This window comes from Mobula birostris, chromosome 19 (assembly GCF_030028105.1).
Source record: "Mobula birostris isolate sMobBir1 chromosome 19, sMobBir1.hap1, whole genome shotgun sequence".
Classification (NCBI taxonomy): domain Eukaryota; kingdom Metazoa; phylum Chordata; class Chondrichthyes; order Myliobatiformes; family Myliobatidae; genus Mobula; species Mobula birostris.
In genome coordinates, this window is record NC_092388.1 from 6,949,955 (window position 1) to 6,973,206 (window position 23,252).

Consider the following 23,252-nt stretch of genomic DNA (forward strand, 5'->3'; position numbering starts at 1 on the left):
CATACTCCTACATTGATAATAAATTGGACTTTGAACTTTTAAGCTCCTGTTCTAGGTATGTGTGTATGCTTATAAATCCTATCCCTAAGAATTCCCTCCAGTAACTTTCCTACCACTGACTTGAGAATCACCAGTCTATAGTTTACAGGGTTATCCCTGGCTCTCTTCTTGAATTATGGAACAACACTAGCTACTTTCCAGTTCACTATGACCTCACCTATGGCTAGAGACAACACCAAGACATTAGTCAAGGCCCCAGCAATCTCAATCCCTACCTCTGATTAATCCAGGGTATATCCATTCAGACCCTGTGGACATATCCACCTTAAAGTTCTTTGAGAGCCTCAACACCACCTTCTCCTTTACCTCAAAATTCCCTAGCATATTAATATCCCTATCCCCCACAACCTTCTCCTTGATGTAAAGTACACGTGTAAGACATCATCTACATCCTCCACATCCAAGCAATATGTTTAGTTTTGTTTTTGTAAAATTCTGTTATATTTCCTTTTTCCTGTAAGCCGAACACAGAACATTACAGCACAGTAAGGCCCAATAGCCCATAAAGTTGTGCCACTCAAAGGTCAGGGTTTGTGAACATTTGGAAAACCATGGCCTAATCCTCCCAGGAGAAGGGAGAAGATGGCGGCGCAACGGCAGCGCGCGCGGCCACTTCGGTGATGATATCTGTTACCTGTCAAGTAGGGGACCATGCACAATTCTGATTTGATGGAGACAAGTGTGACAGCATGGAGGAACATCTGGAAAACTTCTGAAATGCTTGTTTCGCTGCCACTCCTACTGTGCGGTAACCAGAATCTCTGGAGCTGAAGGCCCCGAAATCCTCGGCTTTGCGTGTTTCAGTGGCCGGGGAGAGGTCGAAGGCGCTCGGCAGAGGATGGCGCTCGGGAGGCTGTATCGGAGAGGCTGGTCGGAAGCTCGAAGTTTTCGGATGGATGGACTCAGTGTCGGCTGTGGTCGGCTGCTTCCAAGGTATCGGCAAGTTGACGGTGCAGGAGGTTTATGGCAGGGAGTTTCTCCCTTTTGCTGCCTGCTATCGGGGACTCGGGAGTCGATCGACTCGGGACTTTGAGACTTTTTTTTACTGTGCCCATGGTCTGTTCTTCATCAAATTATGGTATTGCTTTGCACTGCTGTAACTATATGTTATAATTATGTGGTTCTGTCAGCGTTAGTCTTTGGTTTGTCCTGTTTTCTGTGATATCACTCCGGAGAAACATTGTATCATTTCTTAATGCATGTATGCATTTCTAAATGACAATAAAAGTGGATTGAGTGTTCTCATAATCTAATCTAATCTAATCTAATTAGGGAGAGCCAACACGAGGAAATCTGCAGACGCTGGAAATTCAAGCCACACACATAAAAGTTTGCTGGTGAACGCAGCAGGCCAGGCAGCATCTCTAGGAAGAGGTACAGTCGACGTTTCGGGCCGAGACCCTTCGTCAGGACTAACTGAAAGAAGAGCTAGTAAGAGATTTGAAAGTGGGAGGGGGAGGGGGAGATCCAAAATGATAGGAGAAGACAGGAGGGGGAGGGATGGAGCCAAAAGCTGGACAGTTGATTGGCAAAAGGTATATGAGAGGATCATGGGACAGGAGGCCCAGGGAGAAGGAAAAGGGGGAGGGGGGGAAAAACCCAGAGGATGGGCGAGGGGTATAGTGAGAGGGACAGAGGGAGAAAAAGGAGAGAGAGAAAAAGAATGTGTGTATATAAAAATAACGGATGGGGTATGAGGGGGAGGTGGGGCATTAGCGGAAGTTTGAGAAGTCAATGTTCATGCCAGCGGAAATTTGAGAATTCAATGTTCATGCTAACATGGCTTTGTGGAGGGCAAGTCTTATTTCACTAACTTGATTCAGTTTTTTGAAGAGGTGATGGAGATAACTGATGAAAGTGGAGCTGTGGATGTTGTCAAATGGATTTTAGTAAGGAATTTGGCAAAGTCCCTCATGGGAGACTCATCCAGAAGATTAAGATGCATGGGAACAATAGTGAAATGACCATTTGGATTCAGAGCTGGCTTGCCAATAGAAAACAGAGGGCAGTTGTTGAAAGAACATATTCTAGCTGGAGGTCTGTGACTAGTGATGCTCTGCAGGGATCTGTACTGGTACCTCTGCTGTTTCTGATGTATATAAATAACCTGAATGAAATGTAGATGGGTGGGTAGTAAGTTTGCAGATATTACAAAGATTTGTGGTGTTGTGGATAGCGTATTAGATTTTCAAAGAATACAACAGGATATAGATCAGTTGCAGATATGGTCAGAGAAATGGCAGATGGAGTTCAACCTGGCCAAATATGAAGTGTTATACCTTGGTAGGTGAAGTGAAAGTCACATTGCAGAGGGATCTTGGGGTCCAAGTTCAGAGCTCCCTGGAAGTGACTACATAGGTTGATAGGGTGGTTAAGAAGGCATATGGCATGCTTGCCTGTATTAGTTGATGCACTGAATCAGTTTTATTGTCACTTATTTATATGATGTGAAGTTTGTTGTTTTGCAGCAACAGTACAGTGCAGACATAAAATTACTACATTACAAAGGAAATAAATAGTGCAAAAAATAATGAGGTAGTGTTCAAGATATTTCAAAGTAAATTTGTTAACAATGTACATACTGTACATGTCACCGTATACTACCCGGCAATTCAGTTTCTTGTGGGCATTCACAGTAAATGCAAAGAAACACAATAGAATCAGGGATGCAGTGGTAATTCCTTAGGTGCGGGAGCTGACAAAATGCTTGCCACTTCCTATATTCTCTCTCTATATATGTCACACCCAATTTGTGTACCTGCTCATTTCATGTAGTGGGCAACTTCCTTGCCCCATTCATGTAATGAGCAGGTAAACAAATTGGGTGTGACATATATATATATGAATAGGGCTTCTTATAATGTCAAGTACTAAACCAAGATGAAAGAAATATATGAATTCCAGAGCTCCACAGAAATAGAGTGATAGTTAAGATATTAACAAGATTATAGCCTATCACTACATTTCAGTGTATAACTGGTACAATAAAACATATAATACAATTTAATAATATGACAAGTATTGCACGGTTGCACTCACTAATTATCATAAAATATAATTATTAAGCAAGTAAGGAAAAAGATGGTAATCATGTATTTTACCAATTTAAAAGTAATTACCTACTTACTAAATGCCACCAATGAGAAGTTTCACAATAATTTCCACAAAGGGTCAGGCGTAATACGTGTTCGGGGGTCTGAAGCAACTCTTGTCCTGGCGTCATCTGCTGATCTGTGGTACCGCAGCCATGATGTGACATACAGCTCAGGATTCCACTGAACTAGAGGAGGTCCATGTAGTTTAACAAACATAAGCGCTGATACATGATTTATGAGAATTCTTGAGCGTGTTGTTGTTATTATCAAGTTCATGTTACTGAATCCTCTCTCACAGTCAGCAGTACTAATAGGAATAACATGTGAACAGCTCAGTAATGGACATAAATCTTGGGGGATGCAGCGTCCATGATCCTCCACATAATCTCTGAAGGCATTTATTACAGAGGAAGAAGAAAGCTTAAACCTCTTACAGAGAGATGATATTACAGCTTCTCCATAATTAGATGGTATTTCAGCAGGCCAGTTATCTTTATCAAGGACACACATTTCATTTAGTAGGGATTTATACATACTTTGAGGTTTAGAAGTTTGAGAACCTTTCAAGGATGTTGCCATGTTCATGTTGCCATGAAGTTTGGTGCTGCAAATTGTTTATAAGACTAGTAAGAAACTGTAGGTAATTAATGGAGACAATTTTGTTGTTGCTTGTTAAGGTAATTTCTCCAAACTTCCCCTTTTTAACTACCTTTTGAGCTTCTAGAGTTTTTGTACCAGGTTGCTCATTCAGTCCATGCAGTGATCTTATGCTCCATCGGATGAGTTTGTCTGCATAAACGATCGTAGTAGTGCATTTCTGTAAACACTCTGACAGTAAGCCAAGTTCATGCAACATGTCATACATTAGAGCTAAGTCCAATAGAAACTGCTCTGAGGAGATACTTTTCAACAGACCTTCGTAGGTTTTTCTGTCACTCCCAGATCTTGTTTCATCCTTCATTGCTTTTTCAAAATGAAGACACAGTGCTTCATAATTTTGCCAAACTGCTGAAACTGTTCGAAACGAGCTAGCTACCTACCTGGTGCCCAGAACACAGCCTATTTTGCAAATTTGCTGTTCTAGTTGAGAGGCACATTCAGACAGTTCCTTTTGATTTAGAGGTGATCTACTGTAAATAGAGTACAATTTGTCCACAAATGATTAAAAATGATTTATTCCATGAACTTCTCTCACCGAATCACCTACTGCAAGTTCTAATCTGTGATTGAGACAGTGCCAAATTATCACATCAGAGTAATGTTCTTTGAGAATTGTAGCAACACCAGATTTGACACCAAGCATTACGCTCGCCCCATCACCAGCAAACGCTACAAGGTTCTGTTTCAAGTAAGAGTCATCAAGCCCATGGTCATTGATACAGTTCAATAGATGCTTAGCAATAGTTGCAGCTTTTTGATCAGGCAGTTCAATGAGACCTAAAAACATAAAATGGGGATCACCTTCCTTATCACCATCACATTTCAGATAAACTATTAGGACGGTCTTAATGCTTAGACTTGTTGATTCATCAATAAGAACAGAAAATTTGCCATTTATCTGCTTGATCTGCCGGCAAATTTTCTTTTTCATATTAATGGCTACGTGATTAATTATCTCTGTAGCACTAGTGCATGAATGCAGTCCAATTCCAATGTCAATACCATTTTTTTTGAAGTTTCAATAAGCCAAAGTGATTAGAGTATGGTCTGTCATTCTGAGCTAAATAATATGCAGAACGAAAAATTGAACAAGTTGCCTTTAGATGTGAAGCATACATGGTGTCACATAATTTTCCAAGAGCATCTTCACTAGCTATATTTTCAGCACTTAGAGCAGCAGTGTGAGCTTTTGATAGTTTGTGATCAACAATTGCTTTTCTGAGATACTTCAAGCATGTACTTCGATCGGCTCCATAATAGGATACTTGGTACATCTGCCATGTCGATTCTCCCATGACCTTTAAGTTCTTGAGGCTGTAGTGCTTTACATATCTAGCCAGCCATCCCTTACTAGCCTTAAACTCCTTCCTCTTGCTCTCCTCAACCCCCTCACAGTAGTGCTCATGGAGGCTAAGTGCTTTCTCATGCATAATTTTGCCATCAACAGGGATATGCTTCTGTGACATGTCCTCTAGCCACACACTTAACGCTTTCTCAGTCTTTGCAAGCACTTTATCATGAACCAGAGAGACCACTTTTGTCATTGCAGGGGTAGCACTAACACCTCCACGAATTTCAGCTTCTTTCTGCTTTATTGTGCGAATGCTCGATTCGTTCTTACCGACCTTATGGCTCACTTTGGCAAGCGACATGCCACTTTTCAAAAGATCTATGATTTTTAATTTCTCGGTGAACAACGCTCAAACAACGAGTGCTGGGAAGAGACTGAGGATCCGTGAAATGGCGGGAGGCTACAGCAGGGTTTGCTGGGACAACGGGTCGAGCGAGGAGGAATTTCACAAAACAGCCACAGCTCCAGGATTTCACCAAAAACGATCAAATATCTTAATGTTATTAGTGGTATTTTCCCCACCAGCCACCACCCCCTCTTCCCAACCCCCACTTCCATAAAATTCCCTCTATTTAGTATGCGGCCGCTGTTAAATTCCCCGCTTGTTTATTTTGACTTTTTTTTAACAGAGGTGCCTGAGCGATGCTCCGGTGAGCTCTGGCAGCCCTGCATCCCTGAACAGAATCAATGAAAAACCACACACAAGACCGGCAAGCAACCACTGTGCAAAAGACAACAAACTGCAAATACAAAAGAAAAAAAACAAATTAATAATAAAAATAGAAATAGATATTGAGAACATGAGATGACTTGTCCTTGAAAGCGATTCCACAGATTGTGGGAACAGATCAGTGATGGGGTGAGTTAAGTTCATGGACCATTGAGAAGCCTGACGGCAAGGAGACATATGAAGAGACATTGCTACAAGCAAATGAATCTCAAGGTAGTATTTGTTACCATATATATGATACGATGAGTACCTCCCATGGCCACTACCTCACTTTTTAAATGTATATTATTTCTACTTTTGCAGTATTTTAATCTATTCAATATATGTATATACTTACTGTATTTGATTTATTTCTTTTTTCTATATTATCATGTATTGAACTGCTGCTGCTGTTAACAAAGTGCACTGTACATGCGGTGATGATAAATCTGACTATATGATTTGACAATAAATTTACTTTGACACACAAGGACGGGTACTGATATGCAGGATTAGTCCAGCAGTTGCTCCGGCCGTTCGGTGCCTTGACCGGAGCTTTGGAGCCGACCAGAGGAACCACCAGCAGCCACCGCCGCTCCGCCGGCTCCGGTGCAGCAGAGCCGCCGCGCAGCCGCTGCTTGGGCGGGATCCCCACACCCGCGCCGGAAGTGGCGGCTCGTTACCAGGGTGAAAGGTCACCGGCAGCCGACGCGTTTGCGGAGCAGCCATGGAAGTCGGCGGCAGAGGTAATTTGAAGGGCCTGGCTCTGCAGCCGTGGGTGGATCAGGTCTCCTACTTCCTGTTATCATTGGTCTCACCGGCTTCGGGGAGGCGGCGACGTGGGCTGTCGGTGGTCTCACGTCGCCCACGTGGGTGTTTGATCTTGCTGCAGCTGAAGGTTGGACTGTCAAAGTAGTCGCAACAAGTTTTCGGCTGAGGGTCTGCACACAACTTTGTTGTGAATGGTACTAGGACACCAATACCGATCAAGAATTTCAATCTGATCAGAGCTGGTGTCACTTCCTTCTTCAGGAAGGGAGAGAGGCAGAGAGAAAAAAAGAAATTATAGGCCAGTTAGGCTGACATTAGTGGTCGGGAAGATGTTGAAGTCGATTGTTAAGGATGTTTTCTCATGAAGGTCTCTGCCTGAAACGTCGGCTGTTTTCCATAGATTCTACCTGGCCTTCTGAGTTCACCCAACATATTGTGTGTGTTGCTTGGTTTTCCAGCATCTGCAGATTTTCTCTTTTTTGTTAAGGACGTGGATTTGGGGTGGGCACATGATAAAATAGGCCATAGTTGGCATGGTTTCTTTAAGGGTAAATCTTGCCTGACAAATCTGTTGGAATTGTTTGAAGAAGTAACAAGCAGGATAGAATCAGTGGGCCAAATGGCCTAATGATGCCCCTATATCCTGTGGTCTTTGTTTACCAGGAGAAATCCTAAGGCCCCTGGTCTTACATAATTTGTAAGTTGTATCTTAAGATATCCAAAACACTTTCACTCTACCACTACTGTGCAGAAGGAAAACCACTCACTGTGCCAAAGAATTCTGAATTTTTGGATCGTTTGCATGGAGTTAGGTCAGAATTGTACAAGATGTTGGTGAGGCTGTATTTGGAGTATTGTATGCAGTTCTGGACACTTACCCACAGGAAAAATACAAATAAAATTGAAAGCGTACAGACAAATTTTACAAAGATGTTGACAGCTTGAGGACCTGGGTTGCAAGGAAAGAGTGAATAGGTTGGGACTTGATGCCCTAGAGTGCAGGAGAATGAGGTGAGATTTGATGGAGGGATACAAAATTATGAGGGGTATAGATGGTTAAGATTGGGTTGGGTGAGACTAGAAGTATAGGTCATGGGTTAAGGGTGAAAGGTGAAATGTTTAAAAGGAGCAATGAGGGGTACTTGAAATACAATGTTGGAAAATGCATAGTCATGCACTTTGGTTGAAGAAATAAATGTGCGGACTATTTTCTAAACGGGGAGAAAATCCAGGAATCTGAGATGCACGGGGACTTGTGCAGAACACCCTGAAGGTTAACTTGCAGGTTGAGTCAGTGGTGAGGAAGGCAAATGCCATGTTAGCATTCATTTCAAGAGACCTAGAATACAAGAGCAAGAATGTGATGCTGAGGCTTTATAAGGCACTGGTGAGGCTCCACCGTGAGTATTGTGAACAGTCTTGGGCCCCTCATCTTAGAAAAGATGTGCTGGCATTGGAGAGGGTCCTGAGGAAGTTCACATGAATGATTCCAGGAATGAAAGAGTTATCATATGATGAATGTTTGATGTCTCTGGGTCTGTACTTGCTGGAATTCAGAAGGAGGAGGGGGGATCTCATTGAGAACTTTAAAATGTTGAAAGGCCTACACAGAGTATATGTGGAAAGGATATTTCCCATGGTGCGAGAGTCTAGGACAAGAGGGCACAGCCTCAGGATAGAGGGGCATTCTTTCAAAACAGAGATGCACAGTACTTTCTATAGCTAAAGGGTGGTGAATTTGTGGAATTTGTTGTCACATGTAGCTGTGGCAGACAGGTCACTGGGTGTATTTAAGGCAGAGATTGATAGGTTCTTGATTGGACACAGCATCAAAGGTTACGGGGAGAAGGCTGGTGACTGGGGATGAGGAGAAGATAAAAAAGGATCAGCCATGATTGAATGGTGGAACAGACTCAATGGGCCCGGTGGCCTAATTCTGCTCCTCTGCCTTATGGTCTACTTCTTCACTCAGAGGGTGGTGAGAATGTAGAATAAGATGCCAGAGAAATTTGGATAGGTACATGGAAGGCTATGGTAGGTGCATGTCAATGGGACTAGGTAGATTAATAGTTTGGCACATACTTGATGAGTCAAAGGGCCTATTTCTGTGCAGTAATGTTCTATGACCCTTTTACTGAATTGAATTGACTTTATTACTTCCATCCTTCATATACATGAGGAGTAAAAATATATTCGTTATGTCTCAGTCTAAATGTGCAATGTTCAATTCATAGTAATTTGTAATAAATGGTATATACAAAAGGATAGTCAATATAACAGAAATACAGTTGCATCAGCATGAATTAATCAGTCTGATGGCCTGGTGGAAGGCTGGTAACTTGTGGTCCCGCACTTAAAGTGAACAGTTTTTAAATAGCATCAGTTGCATTTGCTTGTCTTCAACAAGCAGTCATTTTTGTCACTAATATTTGTTGAGAAATAGGCAGCAAGACAATTCGGGACTGTTTTGCTCACTGGTTTCAAGCATTCAGGCTTGGAGATGCTAGGATCAGCTCGGAGTAAAAATATGATTTCACCATTTCAACAAGTTAGGACTATGAAGAATTTGAAGGTATCAACAATCATCTTCAATGTTACTATGAAAATGAAGATTTGGAGGGATGCAATTGTCGATAGCATTGTATGAAGGCAGACTATTATCTACACTAGGTGTATGCACTGATTTTACGAGGGGTGATTGATAAGTTTGTGGCCTAAGGTAGAAGGAGTCAATTTTTGAAAACCTAGCACATTTACACACTTAGTCTAGCGGTCATGGAGCATACGGATCCCTTCTTTGTAGAGGTCGGCGTCTTGGACCTCCAGAAGTGGTCCACAGCAGGGGTGACTGATAAGTTTGTGGCCTAAGGTAGAAGGAGATGAGTTATTAACCTCAAACATTCTACATTATCACTCAAAGAGTTGAACTGCACTTGCATGTAGCAAGAGCTATATAACTCATCTCCTTCTACCTTAGACCATGAACTTATCAATCACCCCTGCTGTGGACCACCTAGAGGTCCAAGACACTCTCATTACATGCACGTGCAGTTCAACCCTTTGAGTGATAATGCAGAAAGTTTGAAGTTAATAACTTATGAATCACCCCTGCTGTGGACCACTTCTACAAAGAAGGGATCCGTATGCTCCACGACCGCTGGACTAAGTATGTACATGTAGGAGGGGACTATGTTGAAAAATAAATGTGCTAGGTTTTCTAAAATTGACCCCTTCTACCTTAGGCCACAAACTTATCAATCAACCCTCGTATACATTTACAAAAGAACACGGCAGCGTACACTGGATAAATTCGTCCAATATAATTATTGCATCCGTATTGTACTATCTTAGTACTTTTATATTAGTGTGCTGTAGCACTTTTTTTATTCGCAGTTATTTTGTAAATAACACTGTTCTTTGCATTTCTGGTCAGATGCTAAATGCATTTCATTGGCTTTGAATCTGTACTCGGCACAATGACAGTAAAGTTGAATCTAATCTAATCTAAAATTAGGAACTAATACGGTTTTATAGTATTGTAGTAGTATTTAATTTAATTTTTTTTTGGCGTGTGCGTGCATCCGTGATGATGTCTTTTTCATGGCTTTTTTACAAGGCGCAGAGTGAGAGAGAGACTGTGTGGCACGCCACTCCTCACACAGGCATTTTCGCAGTATTTTTCCCTTTTATTTTACGAGGTCAAGTTGCGATCTTGACACTCAACCCGGCATGGATGGAAATCGTACTTGGGAGTGGACCCGACTAGTTTCGAACCCGGGAACCTCCGCTCTCGGGTCTGGCGCCGATGTCAGTGCGCCATCAGCCGGCCCTGCAATAGTATTTAAAGTGCTCTAATTTGTTTTGTATTTCATTTAAATACATATTTTGTTATCCAGTTAAATGGTAGTTTAGCTATTTTTAAATACCTTTTAACTATTTCAATAAAACTTAGGCCAATTGGAGCAGCCGCATAATTGAGTCAAAATGTACTGTTCCTGATGTGTCCTATTTAACTGGAATCCACTGTATTAATTTTAGGGAAATCCTGTAATAAAAGAATGGTCAGTAGTGGATGGGAAAACTGAGTTTGAATTCATGTTTTTATTTACTGACTTTGTTGGCCAGTTTAGTATTTATTCCCCCCAAGCAGGTGATGGGGAGCCATCATCTGAAGCCACTCTTTTAATACTATTAGATTGTTCCAGAATTATCAGCCTGACATGACTACATGAGTAGTGTTCATCCAACAGAAATGTTCCTTTAAATTTACATTAAGTTTAAACCCATATCTACTTTGTGCTTTTGAAATTACTGATAATTCAAGCTGAAACATGTCCATGAATTTGATTAGTACTTACAAATTCAGATTCGCCAATTATTGCTCCAATAGCCTTTATGGGGGTCCTGATGAAGGGTTTCTGCCCAAAATGCCTAGTCTTTATTCCTGTCCGTAGATGCTGCCTGATCTGCTGAGTTCCTCCGGCGTTTGCAAAGTTCAACATAAATTTATTATCAAAGTACATGTATGTTACCAAGTACAACCCTGAGATTCATTTTCTTGTGGGCATACTCAATAAATCGATAATAGAGTAATAACTGTAATAGAGTCAATGAAATGCTGCATCAATTAGATGTTCAATCGGCTCGAACCCACGACCTTCAGATCACTAGTCCAAAGCCCTAACCACTTGGCCACACACCACACGGACCTGTCCAGTGACTGCTGTGAAAGGGCAGCTGACGACAAGGGAAAGACCTTCTGTCAGCGTGGGAAGACAGCTGACAGGAGGGAATCAACCCCAATGGGGCTGACATGGGCTAGCTACCCATGGCGGCAGTCCTCAGAGCTGTTTCAGCATTTGGAGACAGCCATTAACGGCTATGAAAAAGCAACAAAGGAAGATGCCCCTAGAGCCTGCAAGATGGCTCAATGACTGATAACATGGCTACAGACTTAGGAACAGAACCTACCATGAATAAAGAGAGCACTGCACAAGGGGTCACTAAAACACCAGCAGCAGTAGTGCGACCCAGCGTCAGGTGTTCATCTGTGGGTGAGAGAAAGTAACATCAGGAAAAGGGTTGAAGATCCATCAAGGGAGGAAAGGGTGCTTGAGGGAGCAGGGATAGGAGCCTTGCATTGACCTGTACTACTTGCAAAGTCAATCAACTAAGTCAAATGAAGCGCAGTGACCAGACACAAACCAAAATTTGCAGAGCATTAGCCCTCCTGTCGTTGAGGAGGATAACATAGAAATCCCAGCTAAGGGTCCCACCCAACCACCAACACCTCCTAAGGAGAGAAAGATCAAAGGGCACAGACCACTCGAGAAGTAGCCCAAAGCTGCTGATACGAAACACTGGGAAACCATCAACAAATTTTGGAGCAGTTAAATGAAACAGCAGAAAAGAAGTTGGATGCAATAGGAGACATCATCTACTGCCATGGGGAAGAACATTTTGGAGTTAGCGCAAGGAAGAGTGGAAAGACATGATCACCACCAATAAAGTCCAGGCGGCAGCAGGAGATAGTGCGACTGGTTTGCGAAAGAAGACGGCTGAGGAAACAGTGGAAGAAAGCCCCTGATAGTGAGAGGGAAGGCCTCAACCAACTTCAAGCAGACATTAAGAGCCAGCTGACACAGTTGCGAAGAGCTGAGAATCTAAGGAAGCTGTGCAGAAAGAAAGAAAAAGAACACAGTTCTATAAAGACTCCTTAAAATTCATTAAAGATCTTTTCACACTGGGAAAAAAAGTGAAACCGAAAATGTCAAAGCAGGAACTGGAAGAGCACCTGGAAAAGATTCACACCAACTTGAAAAGGCAGGAACATATGATCATTCCATCTGACATCCTGCCAATTCAGTCCCCCACCTACCACCTGGATTCTAACCCTCCAAAATGAAGAGAAGTGAGGAAGGCAGTCTGACGAGCAAGAGTGGCATCTGCTCCCAGGCTACGGAGTACCATACAGGCTTTGTAAGAACACCCGGGACGCCTTGAGGTTTCTCTGGAGGCTTATGAGAATGGTGTGGCAGAGGTGAATAATACCCAAAGCTGGCAATGTCCTGATTCCAAAAGGAAAGGATGCATAAAACATCAGTCTGCTTTAACCAATCTGCTTTCTGAACATCAAAGGGAAAATCGTCTTCACTGTAATAGCACAGAGGCTGGCCAGCTACCTGGAGAGAAACTAGTACATTAATGCATCTGTACAGAAAGCAGGAATTCCAGCATTCTTCAGGGATTTGGAACATACAAATATGAAATGGCATCAGATCCAAGCAGCTAGGAAGGACAAAAGAAATTTCTATGTGATCTTCCTGGACCTCACCAATGCATTCGGCTCAATTCGCCGTGCACTCCTCTGGGAAGCATTTGATTTCATCCAGATACCAGAGCCCATCACAACACTGGTGAAGTTGTACTTTCAAGACCTGCAATTTTGCTTCACAACAGCAGATTTTACTACAACAAGGCAGAGACTGGAAGTAGGCATCTGTAAGGTTCTTCATTAGTGATGACCCAATTCCAACAGTGTCTCAGCAACCTGTAAAAAGCCTGGGTAGATGGTTCAACCCCAGCCTCACGGACAAAGAGCAAGTGCAGAAGCTAAAGCAAAACATCACCAATGGCCTGGAATATATTGACAAGACCATGCTACCTAGAAAACTGAAGCTCTGCTGCCTACAGTTTGGACTTCTACCCCAGGTGATCTGGACACTCACTGTGTAAGAGGTTTCACTAGCAACTGTGAAGAAGCTTGAGCAAACCATCACGTCGTTTGTAAAGAAGTGGCTCGGTGTCCCAAGGTGTATCAGTAACATCAGTCTATGGTAAAGGAGTCCTCGAACTACCTTTCACTGGCCCTATAAAGGAATTCAAGTGTTCTGAGGTGCGTCTACAGATGACACTCAAAGACCCTCATGACACGGCCGTCAGTAATGCTTTTTTTGAGATTTAGCAATGTTATCAAAGTGAGTGTGGTCTGTTGCATGTCCTATACTAAATAAGATGTGTTTCACCCAGCATGCAGGGAAAGGAAATTGAGTCCGTTGCCAAGAATACTGGTGAATGAAATGTTTTGGTGTTGAACAATCTTAGTACTTCTTGCGATTGTACCCATCCAGGGAAATGATCAAGACCCTTTCAGATGTTAACATAGGGATTGTAGTTCACAGATGGGCTGATGTATCAGATCTTTACCTTCTTCCTTAATGTTTGACACCAGATAGCTTCAGTGCTACCACAATGCTGCTAGATTGTGTTCATTCTCTCACACAGCCATAACCTGCATTCTTCATCTAATATCAGAATCAGAATCAGGTTTATTATCACCGGCGTTTGTTAACTTAGCAGCAGCAGTTCAATGCAATACATAATCGAGCAGCGAGAAAAAAAATAAACAAGTAAATCAATTACAGTATACATATATTGAATAGATTTAAAAATGTGCAAAAACAGAAAAATTGTACTGTACATTTTTTTTAAAAAGTGAGGTGTATCCAAAGATTCAATGTCCATTTAGGAATTGGATGGCAGAGGGGAAGAAGCTGTTCCTGAATTGCTGAGTGTGTGCCTTCAGGCTTCTGTACCTCCTACCTGATGGTAACAGTGTGAAAAGGGCATGCCCTGGGTGCTGGAGGTCCTTAATAATGGACGCTGCCTTTCTGAGACACCGCTCTCTGAAGATGTCCTGGGTACTTTGTAGGCTAGTACCCAAGATGGAGCTGACTAGATTTACAAACTTCTGCAGCTTCTTTTGGTCTTGTGCAGTAGCCCCTCCATATCAGACGGTGACACAGCCTGTCAGAATGCTCTCCACAGTGCAACTATAGAAGTTTTTGAGCGTATTTGTTGACATGCTAAGTCTCTTCAAACTCCTAATAAAGTATAGTCACTCTCTTGCCTTTTTTATAACTACGTTGATATGTTGGGACCAGGTTAGATCCTCAGAGATCTTGACACCCAGGAACTTGAAACTGCTCACTCTCTCCACTTCTGATCCCTCTATGAGGATTGGTATGTGTTCCTTCGTCTTACCCTTCATGAAGTCCACAATCAGCTCTTTCGTCTTACTGACGTTGAGTGCCAGGTTGTTGCTGCGACACCACTCCACTGGTTGGCATATCTCGCTCTTGTATGCCCTCTCGTCACCATTGAGATTCTACCAACAATGGTTGTATCATCAGCAAATTGATAGATGGTATTTGAGCGATGCCTTGCTATACAGTCTTGTGTATATGGAGAGTAGAGCAGTGGGCTAAGCACACACCCTGAGGTGCACCAGTGTTGATCATCAGCACTATGTACATGTGACAAATAAAGCTAATCTTTAGATCTTGATTTAGTAAACCATAAACTTTGTGCTGGGTTTGAAGTTCTGATTTTGAATCAAGAAAACTCTGAACAAGAGTAGTTGGAGATATAAATGTGTCCATTCTTTGTTGATAATGCGTGGAATAGTTAATTTAGTATGTTGCTTTGAATTGGTGGACTGGACTGTGTTCAGGGAGTCATCTTTGAGTCTGGATGGGTATACCATAATTATCATTGACTTCAATGAAAACATGTGTGGATGAGTGTATGCCTACGAAAACGTACAGTACATCCCCAAACCAAAAGCTGTGGATGAACCAGGAGGTTCATAGTCTGCTGAGGGCTAGATCTGTCCCACTTAAGTCTAGCGATCCAAGTCTGTATGAGAAAACTAGATCTGACTTGTGGAGGCCCATTTCAAGAACCCAGAAACAATTTCAGGAGAGGTTAGAGGTGACATTGGATGCACGTCAACTCTGGCAGGGTTTGCAGGCCATTACTTCCTACAAAGCAAAACCCAACATCATGAACGACAGTGATGCTTCACTACCAGACAAGCACAGCACCTTTTATGCTCATTTTGAAAGGGAGAGTAAAACCACAGCTATGAGGATCCTTGCAGCATCCAATGACCCTATGCTTTCCGTCTTGGAGGCCGATGTCAGGCTGTCTTACAAGAGGGTGAAGCCGCTTAGGTAGCAGGGCCTGATAGAGTACCTGGTAAGGCTCTGAAATTCTGTGCCAACCAACTGGAGTGAGTATTCAAAGACATCCTCAGTCTCTGACTGCAATATTCAGAAGTTCCCTTCAGCTTCAAAAGGCAGCAATTATACCTGTGCCCAAGAGGAGCAGTGTGAGCTGCCTCAATGACTTGTCCAGTAGCACTCTCATCTGCGGTGATGAAATGCTTAAGAGATTGGTCACGGTTAGAACCAACACCTGTCTCAGGAAGGACATGGTCCCACTGCAATTTGCCTATCACCACAATAGGTCTACAACAGACATGATCTGAATGGCTCTCCATGCAGTTTTGGATCACCCGGACAATGCAAATACCTATATTCAACAGTTAACACTGTCATTCCTACAGTCCTGATCGAAAAGCTACAGAATCTAGTTCTCTGTACCTCCCTCTGCAACTGGATCCTCTACTACTTAACCGGAAGACCACTATCTGTGCAGATTGGAAATAATATCTCCACCTCACTGACAATCAACACTGGTGCTCCACGTGGATGTGTGCTTAGCCTACTGCTCTACTCTCTTTACAGGTATGACTGTGTGGCTATGCATAGCTCAGATGCCATCTGTAAGTTTGCTGATGATACAGCCATTGTTAGCAGAATTTCAGATGGTGACAAAAGGGTGTACAGGAGCGAGATATACCAGTTGAATGGTGTTGGAGCAACAACCTTGCACTCAACATCAGCAAGACCAAAGAACTAATTGTGGACTTCAGAAAGGGTAAGACGAGGGAACACAAACCTATCCTCATAGAGGGATTAGAAGTGGAGAGAGTGAACAATTTCAAGTTCCTGAGTGTTGCCATGCTTCTGGCACCAATATACCATGCCCACAATTTACTAACTCTAACCCATACATCTTTGGAATATGGGAGAAAACTAGAGCACCAGAGGAAACATTCCACATACAGCAGCTATATTTCATTAGGAGTTTGAGAAGATTTGGTTTGTCGACTAAAGCACTTGAAAATGTCTACAAGTATACCATGGAGAGCATTTTGACTGGCTGCATCACTGTCTGATATGAGGGGGTGGGTGTATGCTACAGCACAAGATCAAAGTAAGTTGCAGAAACGTGTAAAATTAGTCAGCTCCATCATGGGTATTAGCCTCCATGGTATCCAAGATATTTTCAAGCAGTGGTCCCTTAGGAAGGCAGTGTCCATTATTAAGGATCCCGACCACCCAGGACATGCCCTTTTCACACTGTTACCATCGGGAAAGAGGTACAGAAGCCTGAAGGCACACAGTCAGCGATTCAGGGACAGCTTCTTCCCCTCTGCCATCCGATTTCTAAATGGACATTAAACCCATGAACATTACATCACTCACGAGGAAATCTGGAGGTGCTGGAATTTCAAGCAACTTTTATGAACATTACGAATCTACCTTTTTATTCCTGCTTTTTGTATTTAATAGACATATATATACTTAATGTAGCTTAGTTTCTTTCTCTATATTTAGTTATCATGTATTTCAATGTACTGCTGCCATAAAGTTAATAAATTTCGTGACATATTCCAGTGATATTAGTCATAGCATACTTTATTGATCCCGGGGGAAATTGGTTTTTGTTACAGTTGCACCATAAATCATTAAATAGTAATAAAACCATAGATAGTTAAATAGTAATATGTAAATTATGCCAGGAAGTAAGTCCAGGAACAGCTTATTGGCTCAGGGTGTCTGACCCTCCAAGGGAGGAGTTGTAAAGTTTGATGGCCACAGGCAGGAATGACTTCCTATGACGCTCTGTGTTGCATCTCGGTGGAATGAGTCTCTGGCTGAATGTACTCCTGTGCCCAACCAGTACATTATGCAGTGGATGGGAGACATTGTCCAAGATGGCATGCAACTTGGACAGCATCCTCTTTTCAGACACCACCGTCAGAGAGTCCAGTTCCATCTCCACAACATCACTGGCCTTACGAATGAGTATGTTGATTCTGTTGGTGTCTGCTACCCTCAGCCTGCTGCCCCAGCACACAACAGCAAACATGATCGCACTGGCCACCACAGACTCGTAGAACATCCTCAGCATCGTCCGGCAGGTGTTAAAGGACCTCAGTCTCCTCAGGAAATAGAGACGGCTCTGACCCTTCTTGTAGACAGCCTCAGTGTTCTTTGACCAGTTCAGTTTACTGTCAATTCGTATCCCCGAGTATTTGTAATCCTCCACCATGTCCACACTGACCCCCTGGGTGGAAACAGCGGTCACCGGTACCTTAGCTCTCCTCAGGTCTACCACCAGCTCCTTAGTCTTTTTCACATTAAGCTGCAGATAATTCTGCTCACACCATGTGACAAAGTTTCCTACCGTAGCCCTGTACTCAGCCTCATCTCCCCTGCTGATGCATCCAACTATAGCAGAGTCTTCAGAAAACTTCTGAAGATGACAAGACTCTGTGCAGTAGTTAAGTCCGAGGTGTAAATGGTGAAGAGAAAGGGAGACAAGACAGTCCCCTGTGGAGCCCCAGTGCTGCTGACCACTCTGTTAGACACACAGTGTTGCAAGCACACGTATTGTGGTCTTCCAGTTAGGTAATCAAGAATCCATGACACCAGGAAAGCATCCACCTGCATCGCTGTCAGCTTCTCCCCCAGCACAGCAGGGCGGATGGTGTTGAACGCACTGGAGAAGTCAAAAAACATGACCCTCACAGTGCTCGCTGACTTGTCCAGGTGGGCATAGACACGGTTCAGCAGGTAGACAATGGCATCCTCAACTTCTCGTCGGGGCTGGTAGGCGAACTGGAGGGGATCTAAGTGTGGCCTGACCATAGGCCGGAGCAGTTCCAGAACAAGTCTCCCCAGGGTCTTCATGATGTGGGAGGTCAATGCCACCAGTCTGTAGTCATCGAGGCTACTGGGGCGCGTGTCTTCGGCACAGGGATGAGGCAGGACGTCTTCCACAGCACAGAAACCCTCCGGAGCCTCAGGCTCAGGTTGAATACATGGCGAAGTACTCCACATAGCTGAGGGGCACAGGCTTTGAGCACCCTGGTACTGACACCATCTGGTCCTGCAGCCTTGCTGGGGTTGAGACGTTTCAGCTGTCTTCTCACCTGTTCAGCTGTGAAGCCCACCGTGGTGGTTTCGTGTGGGGAAGGGGTATAGTCATGAGAGCAGGGTGGGGGACTGTGAGGAGACGTAGGAGGGTAGAGTGGAATATATGTTGATTGGGGGCCGACAACGGATGACTCATGTGGGGGATGGGCAGGGGCCACAATGTCAAATCTGTTAAAGAACAGGTTAAGTTCATTGGCCCTGTCCAACATATTAAATCTGATACTAATTCTTTAAGGTTTTTCAGGTTTTGTAATAGCAAATAGTAGCAATAAGCGATATATAATTACTGAAGTTGTCATAAGGCACTTTTCAACCTTGAGTTCAAATTCAGATCTTTTGATTGTTTAAGTTTTGTTCTTGGCTTTAAGCCCTCATAATATTTCATTCTCTATCCTCGTTCAATAATAGGCAGATAAAATATATTTTCATGGAGGTTGGAAAAGGCAATATGTCCTGTCATTTCCATTTCTATTCTTAGGCCTACAAATTATCCATATTCTATTGATAGTTTGCACCATTTAGAAACATTTAAAATGTTTATAAACTAATTATAAAGAACTTTTTACTATCAACATGCTTGTCAGGTTTAATCAAGCACAGAATCCAAGTGCTAACGTTGACAGTTTCAGCAAGATCTAGTTTTATCACTGGATTTCATGAATCCATTGGTGAAGAATGTTGAAAGCTATGACACCAATTGTCAATGGGTATATTTGGTTACTCTTTTGGACCACACGTGTATGGAAGTCCTGGACCTGCTGGCATCTATTGGCAAACTCTCATACAAAGTCTGCTATTAGCCTACATTTATGTTTGTGGATCACTCCATTTGTAGCAAGGAGATAAGGAGCTTAATTACAACATTTCACTTAAGAATTCAAACTTCCTAGGTGTTACTGAGATCCATTCAACTTTTTATTATTTGCTGTTAGTAAATAAAATACAGAAATCTTATTGCACTTTAGAACCAGAGCCATGCTTATTACCACTGACATGTCATGAAATCTGTTGTTTTGTGGCAGCAGTACAATGCAAGACATAAAAATTACTATAAGTTACAATAAAAATAGATAGTGCAAAAAGAGGAATAGTGTGGTAGCGTTCATGGACCATTCAGAAAATCTGATGACAGCTGTTCCTGAAGTATTGAATGTGCGAATTCAAGCTCCTATCACTCCCCCAGTCTTAAATATATTCTTTTGAGACATTTAAAAAGAAGATAGTAAGTCTGAGGGATTTAAATGTATTTTAGTTCATATGAGAAACATTCTTTAACTTCCCTTACGACACGCTGGAGGAGCTTAGCAGGTCGGGCAGCATCCGTGGAAAAGAACAGTCAACGTTTTGGGCCGGAACCCTGAAGAGGGAAGGGGCAGAGGCCCTATAAAGAAGGTGGGGGGAGGGTGGGAAGGAGAAGGCTGGTGGGTGCCAGGCGAAAAACCAGTAAGGGGAAAGATAAAGGAGTGGGGGAGGGGAAGCAGGGAGGGGATAGGCAGGAAAGGTGAAGAAGGAATAGGGGAAAACACAATAGGTAGTGGAAGGAGGCGGAACCATGAGGGAGGTGATAGGCAGCTGGGGGAGGGGGCAGAGTGAAACAGGGAGGGGGAGGGAATTACCGGAAGTTGGATAATTCAGTGTTCATACCAAGGGGCTAGAGACTACCCAGATGGTATATGAGGTGTTGCTCCTCCAACCTGAGTTTAACCTGATCATGACAGTAGAGGAAGCCATGTATGGACATACCCGAATGGGAATGTGAAGCGGAGTTGAGGTGGGTAGCAACTGGGAGATCCTGTCCATTGTGGCGGACGGAGTGGAGGTGCTCGACGAAGCGGTCCCCCAATCTGTGTCGTTTCACCTATGTAGAGGGGGCGCATCAGGAGCACTGGATGCAATAGATGACCCCAGCAGACTCACAAGTGAAGTGTTGCCTCACCTGGAAGGACTGTTTGGGGCCCTGAATGGTGGCAAGAGAGGAGGTGTAGGGACAGGTGTAGCACTTACGCTTACAGGGATAAATGCCAGGTGGGAGATCCGTGGGAAGGCATGTGTGGACCAGGGGGTCGCGGAGGGAACAATCCCTGCGGAAAGCAGAGAGGAGTGGAGAGGGAAAGATACACTTAGTGGTGGGGTCTTGTTGAAGGTGGCAGAAATTGTGGAGGATAATGTGCTGGATCTGGAGGCTTGTGGGGTGGTAGGTGAGGACAAGGGGAGCTCTGTCCCTGTTGTGGTGGGAGGATGGGGTGAGGGCCGAAGTGCGGGAAATGGAGATGCAGGTAAGGGCATCATTGATGACAGCAGAAGAGAAACCCAGATCCTTAAAGAAAGAGGACATTTGAGATGTCCTGAAAGGGAAAGCCTCATCTTGGGAGCAGATGCAGCAGAAACAGAGGAACTGGGAATAGGGAATGGCATTTTTGCATGTTGCAGGGCGGGAAGAGGTATAGTTGAGGTAGTTATGAGAGTCAGTGGGATTATAAAAGATGTCAGTGGACAGTCTGTCTCACTTTCCTTTTTCTTTCAACTTCCCTTTGCTTTTAAGAGTTTGTTTTTAAAAGCAAATTTCCTCTGTTAGAAATTAGAGTTTCTAGTAAATGCTGAGAAATGGTTGAATAAATTATGAACATTTTACATTTCTTCCTTTGCACTTTCTTTTCCAAGGAAGAGTGTTGCCATGAAGATTCATAGAAAGCTAGTGTTTGATTAACTTAATGCAAGAGAAAGAATATTCTTCCTTCTGAAATCTGGTGTGCTGGGAAAGTGACAGTTTGATGCAAAGCCAGATAATTAAATGTCAAGAAAAGCCACAGGAAGCTGTCTATATTTAACAATATATTTTCTTGTGTGCAACCTTACAAATGTGGTTAAATGACTTATTATTGTGTTCCAAGTTTTTACTATGTTTGGTAGCATCTAGCATATCTGTGAGACACTCCCTTTATTTCATATGCTGGATGCTCTGACAGAGATGGTTGCAATATTTGATTGGCCATTGATCACTGCTTCAGGTTCATTAGATAATATAGTGAGATTAATTTGTTCTTGTATGATACAGTTTTTAACCTTTGCTGATTACTATATTTAAGGATTTAAATGTTAAGTAGTATTACTGTATTTGAGGACTTAAATTTTGAGTAGCAAGGACTGACTTTTGCTTAATGTTAGCTGAGTGATTTGATATGAAGAATCAGAATGAGGTTTGTTATCACTGACATATAGAGTCATAGAACAATACAGCACATGTTGGGCCCTTCAGCCCAATGAGTCTGTGCTGACCATGATGCCCACATAGTTAGTCCAGATTTCATGTGTTCAGTCCAAACTCTCCACAAGTCCCACCCCTCCACGTACCTTATCCAAGTGTTTCTTAAATGATACTATTGTACCGGCATCAACTACCTCCTCTTGTAGCTTATTCCACATACTTACCATCCTCTGTGTGGAAAGTTGCCTCTCAGGTTCTTTTTAAATATTTCCCCTCTCATCCTAAATCTGTGGCGCTAGTTTTGGTCTCTCCTACCCCAGGGAAGAGACTCCTTATCCCTGCCTCACATTTTAAACACCTCTGTAAGGGTTCCAACACCCTCAACATAACATGCTTTGAGTCAAAGTCAATTTTAGAATCATATGCGTAAGTACATGTACTGTGAGCATAAATGCAATGAAAAACTTGCCTGAAGCAGTTCCACAGGCACGTAGCATCATATAAAGTTCAAAGTAGATTTATTATCGAAGCAGGTATATGATACCATATGCTACCCTGAGATTCATTTTCTTACAGGCATTCACAGTAGAGCAAATAAATACCATAGAATCAATGAAAAACTACACAAACAGATGCAAACAGTGTGCAAAAGATAAACTGTGCAAATACCAAAAAAAAAACAAACAAATATATAAGTAATACTGTGAGCAGGATTCGTAGAGTCCTTGAAAGAATCTATACGTTGTGGAGTTAGTTCATTGTTGAGGTGAGTGAAGTTATCCACGCTGGTTCAGGAGCCTGATGGTTGTAGCATAATAACTGTTCCTGAACCTGTTGGTAGTGGGACATAAGACTCCTGTAACTCCTTCCCGACTGCAGCAGAGAGAAGAGAGTATGGCCTGGATGGAGGGGGCCCTTGATGATGGATGCTGGCTTGTGTCAGCTGTCCTTGTAGATGTCCTCAATGGCAGGGAGGGCTTTATCTCTAATGGATTGGGCTGTAGCCACCACTTTTTGTAGGCTTTGCTGTTCTTGGGCTTTGGTATTTCCATACCAGGCCATGATGCAACCGGTCACTCTCCACTTTCAAAGATGACATGCCAAATCTGTGCAAACGTCTAAGAAAGTAGAGGTGCTGCCACTTGCGTGCTGCTCCCTGGACAATGATATGATAATGCCAGGGAATTTAAAGTTACTGACCCTTGAGGACTGGCTCTTGGATCGCTGATTTCTTCCTCCTGTAGTATCCACAAGAACAGAAAACACAATT

General features: G+C 42.9%; 1 protein-coding gene across 1 annotated transcript in view; it reads left to right on the forward strand.

The window, feature by feature from the left end:
- Window positions 1-6,518: 6,518 nt before the first annotated feature.
- cmc1 (C-x(9)-C motif containing 1) overlaps window positions 6,519-23,252 on the forward strand; it is a 73,300-nt gene continuing 56,566 nt past the window's right edge. The window contains exon 1 of the mRNA XM_072282986.1: window positions 6,519-6,621. Within this exon, the coding sequence (XP_072139087.1) occupies window positions 6,603-6,621 (19 nt within the window). The 5' untranslated portion in view covers window positions 6,519-6,602. The remainder of the gene's footprint in view (window positions 6,622-23,252) is intronic.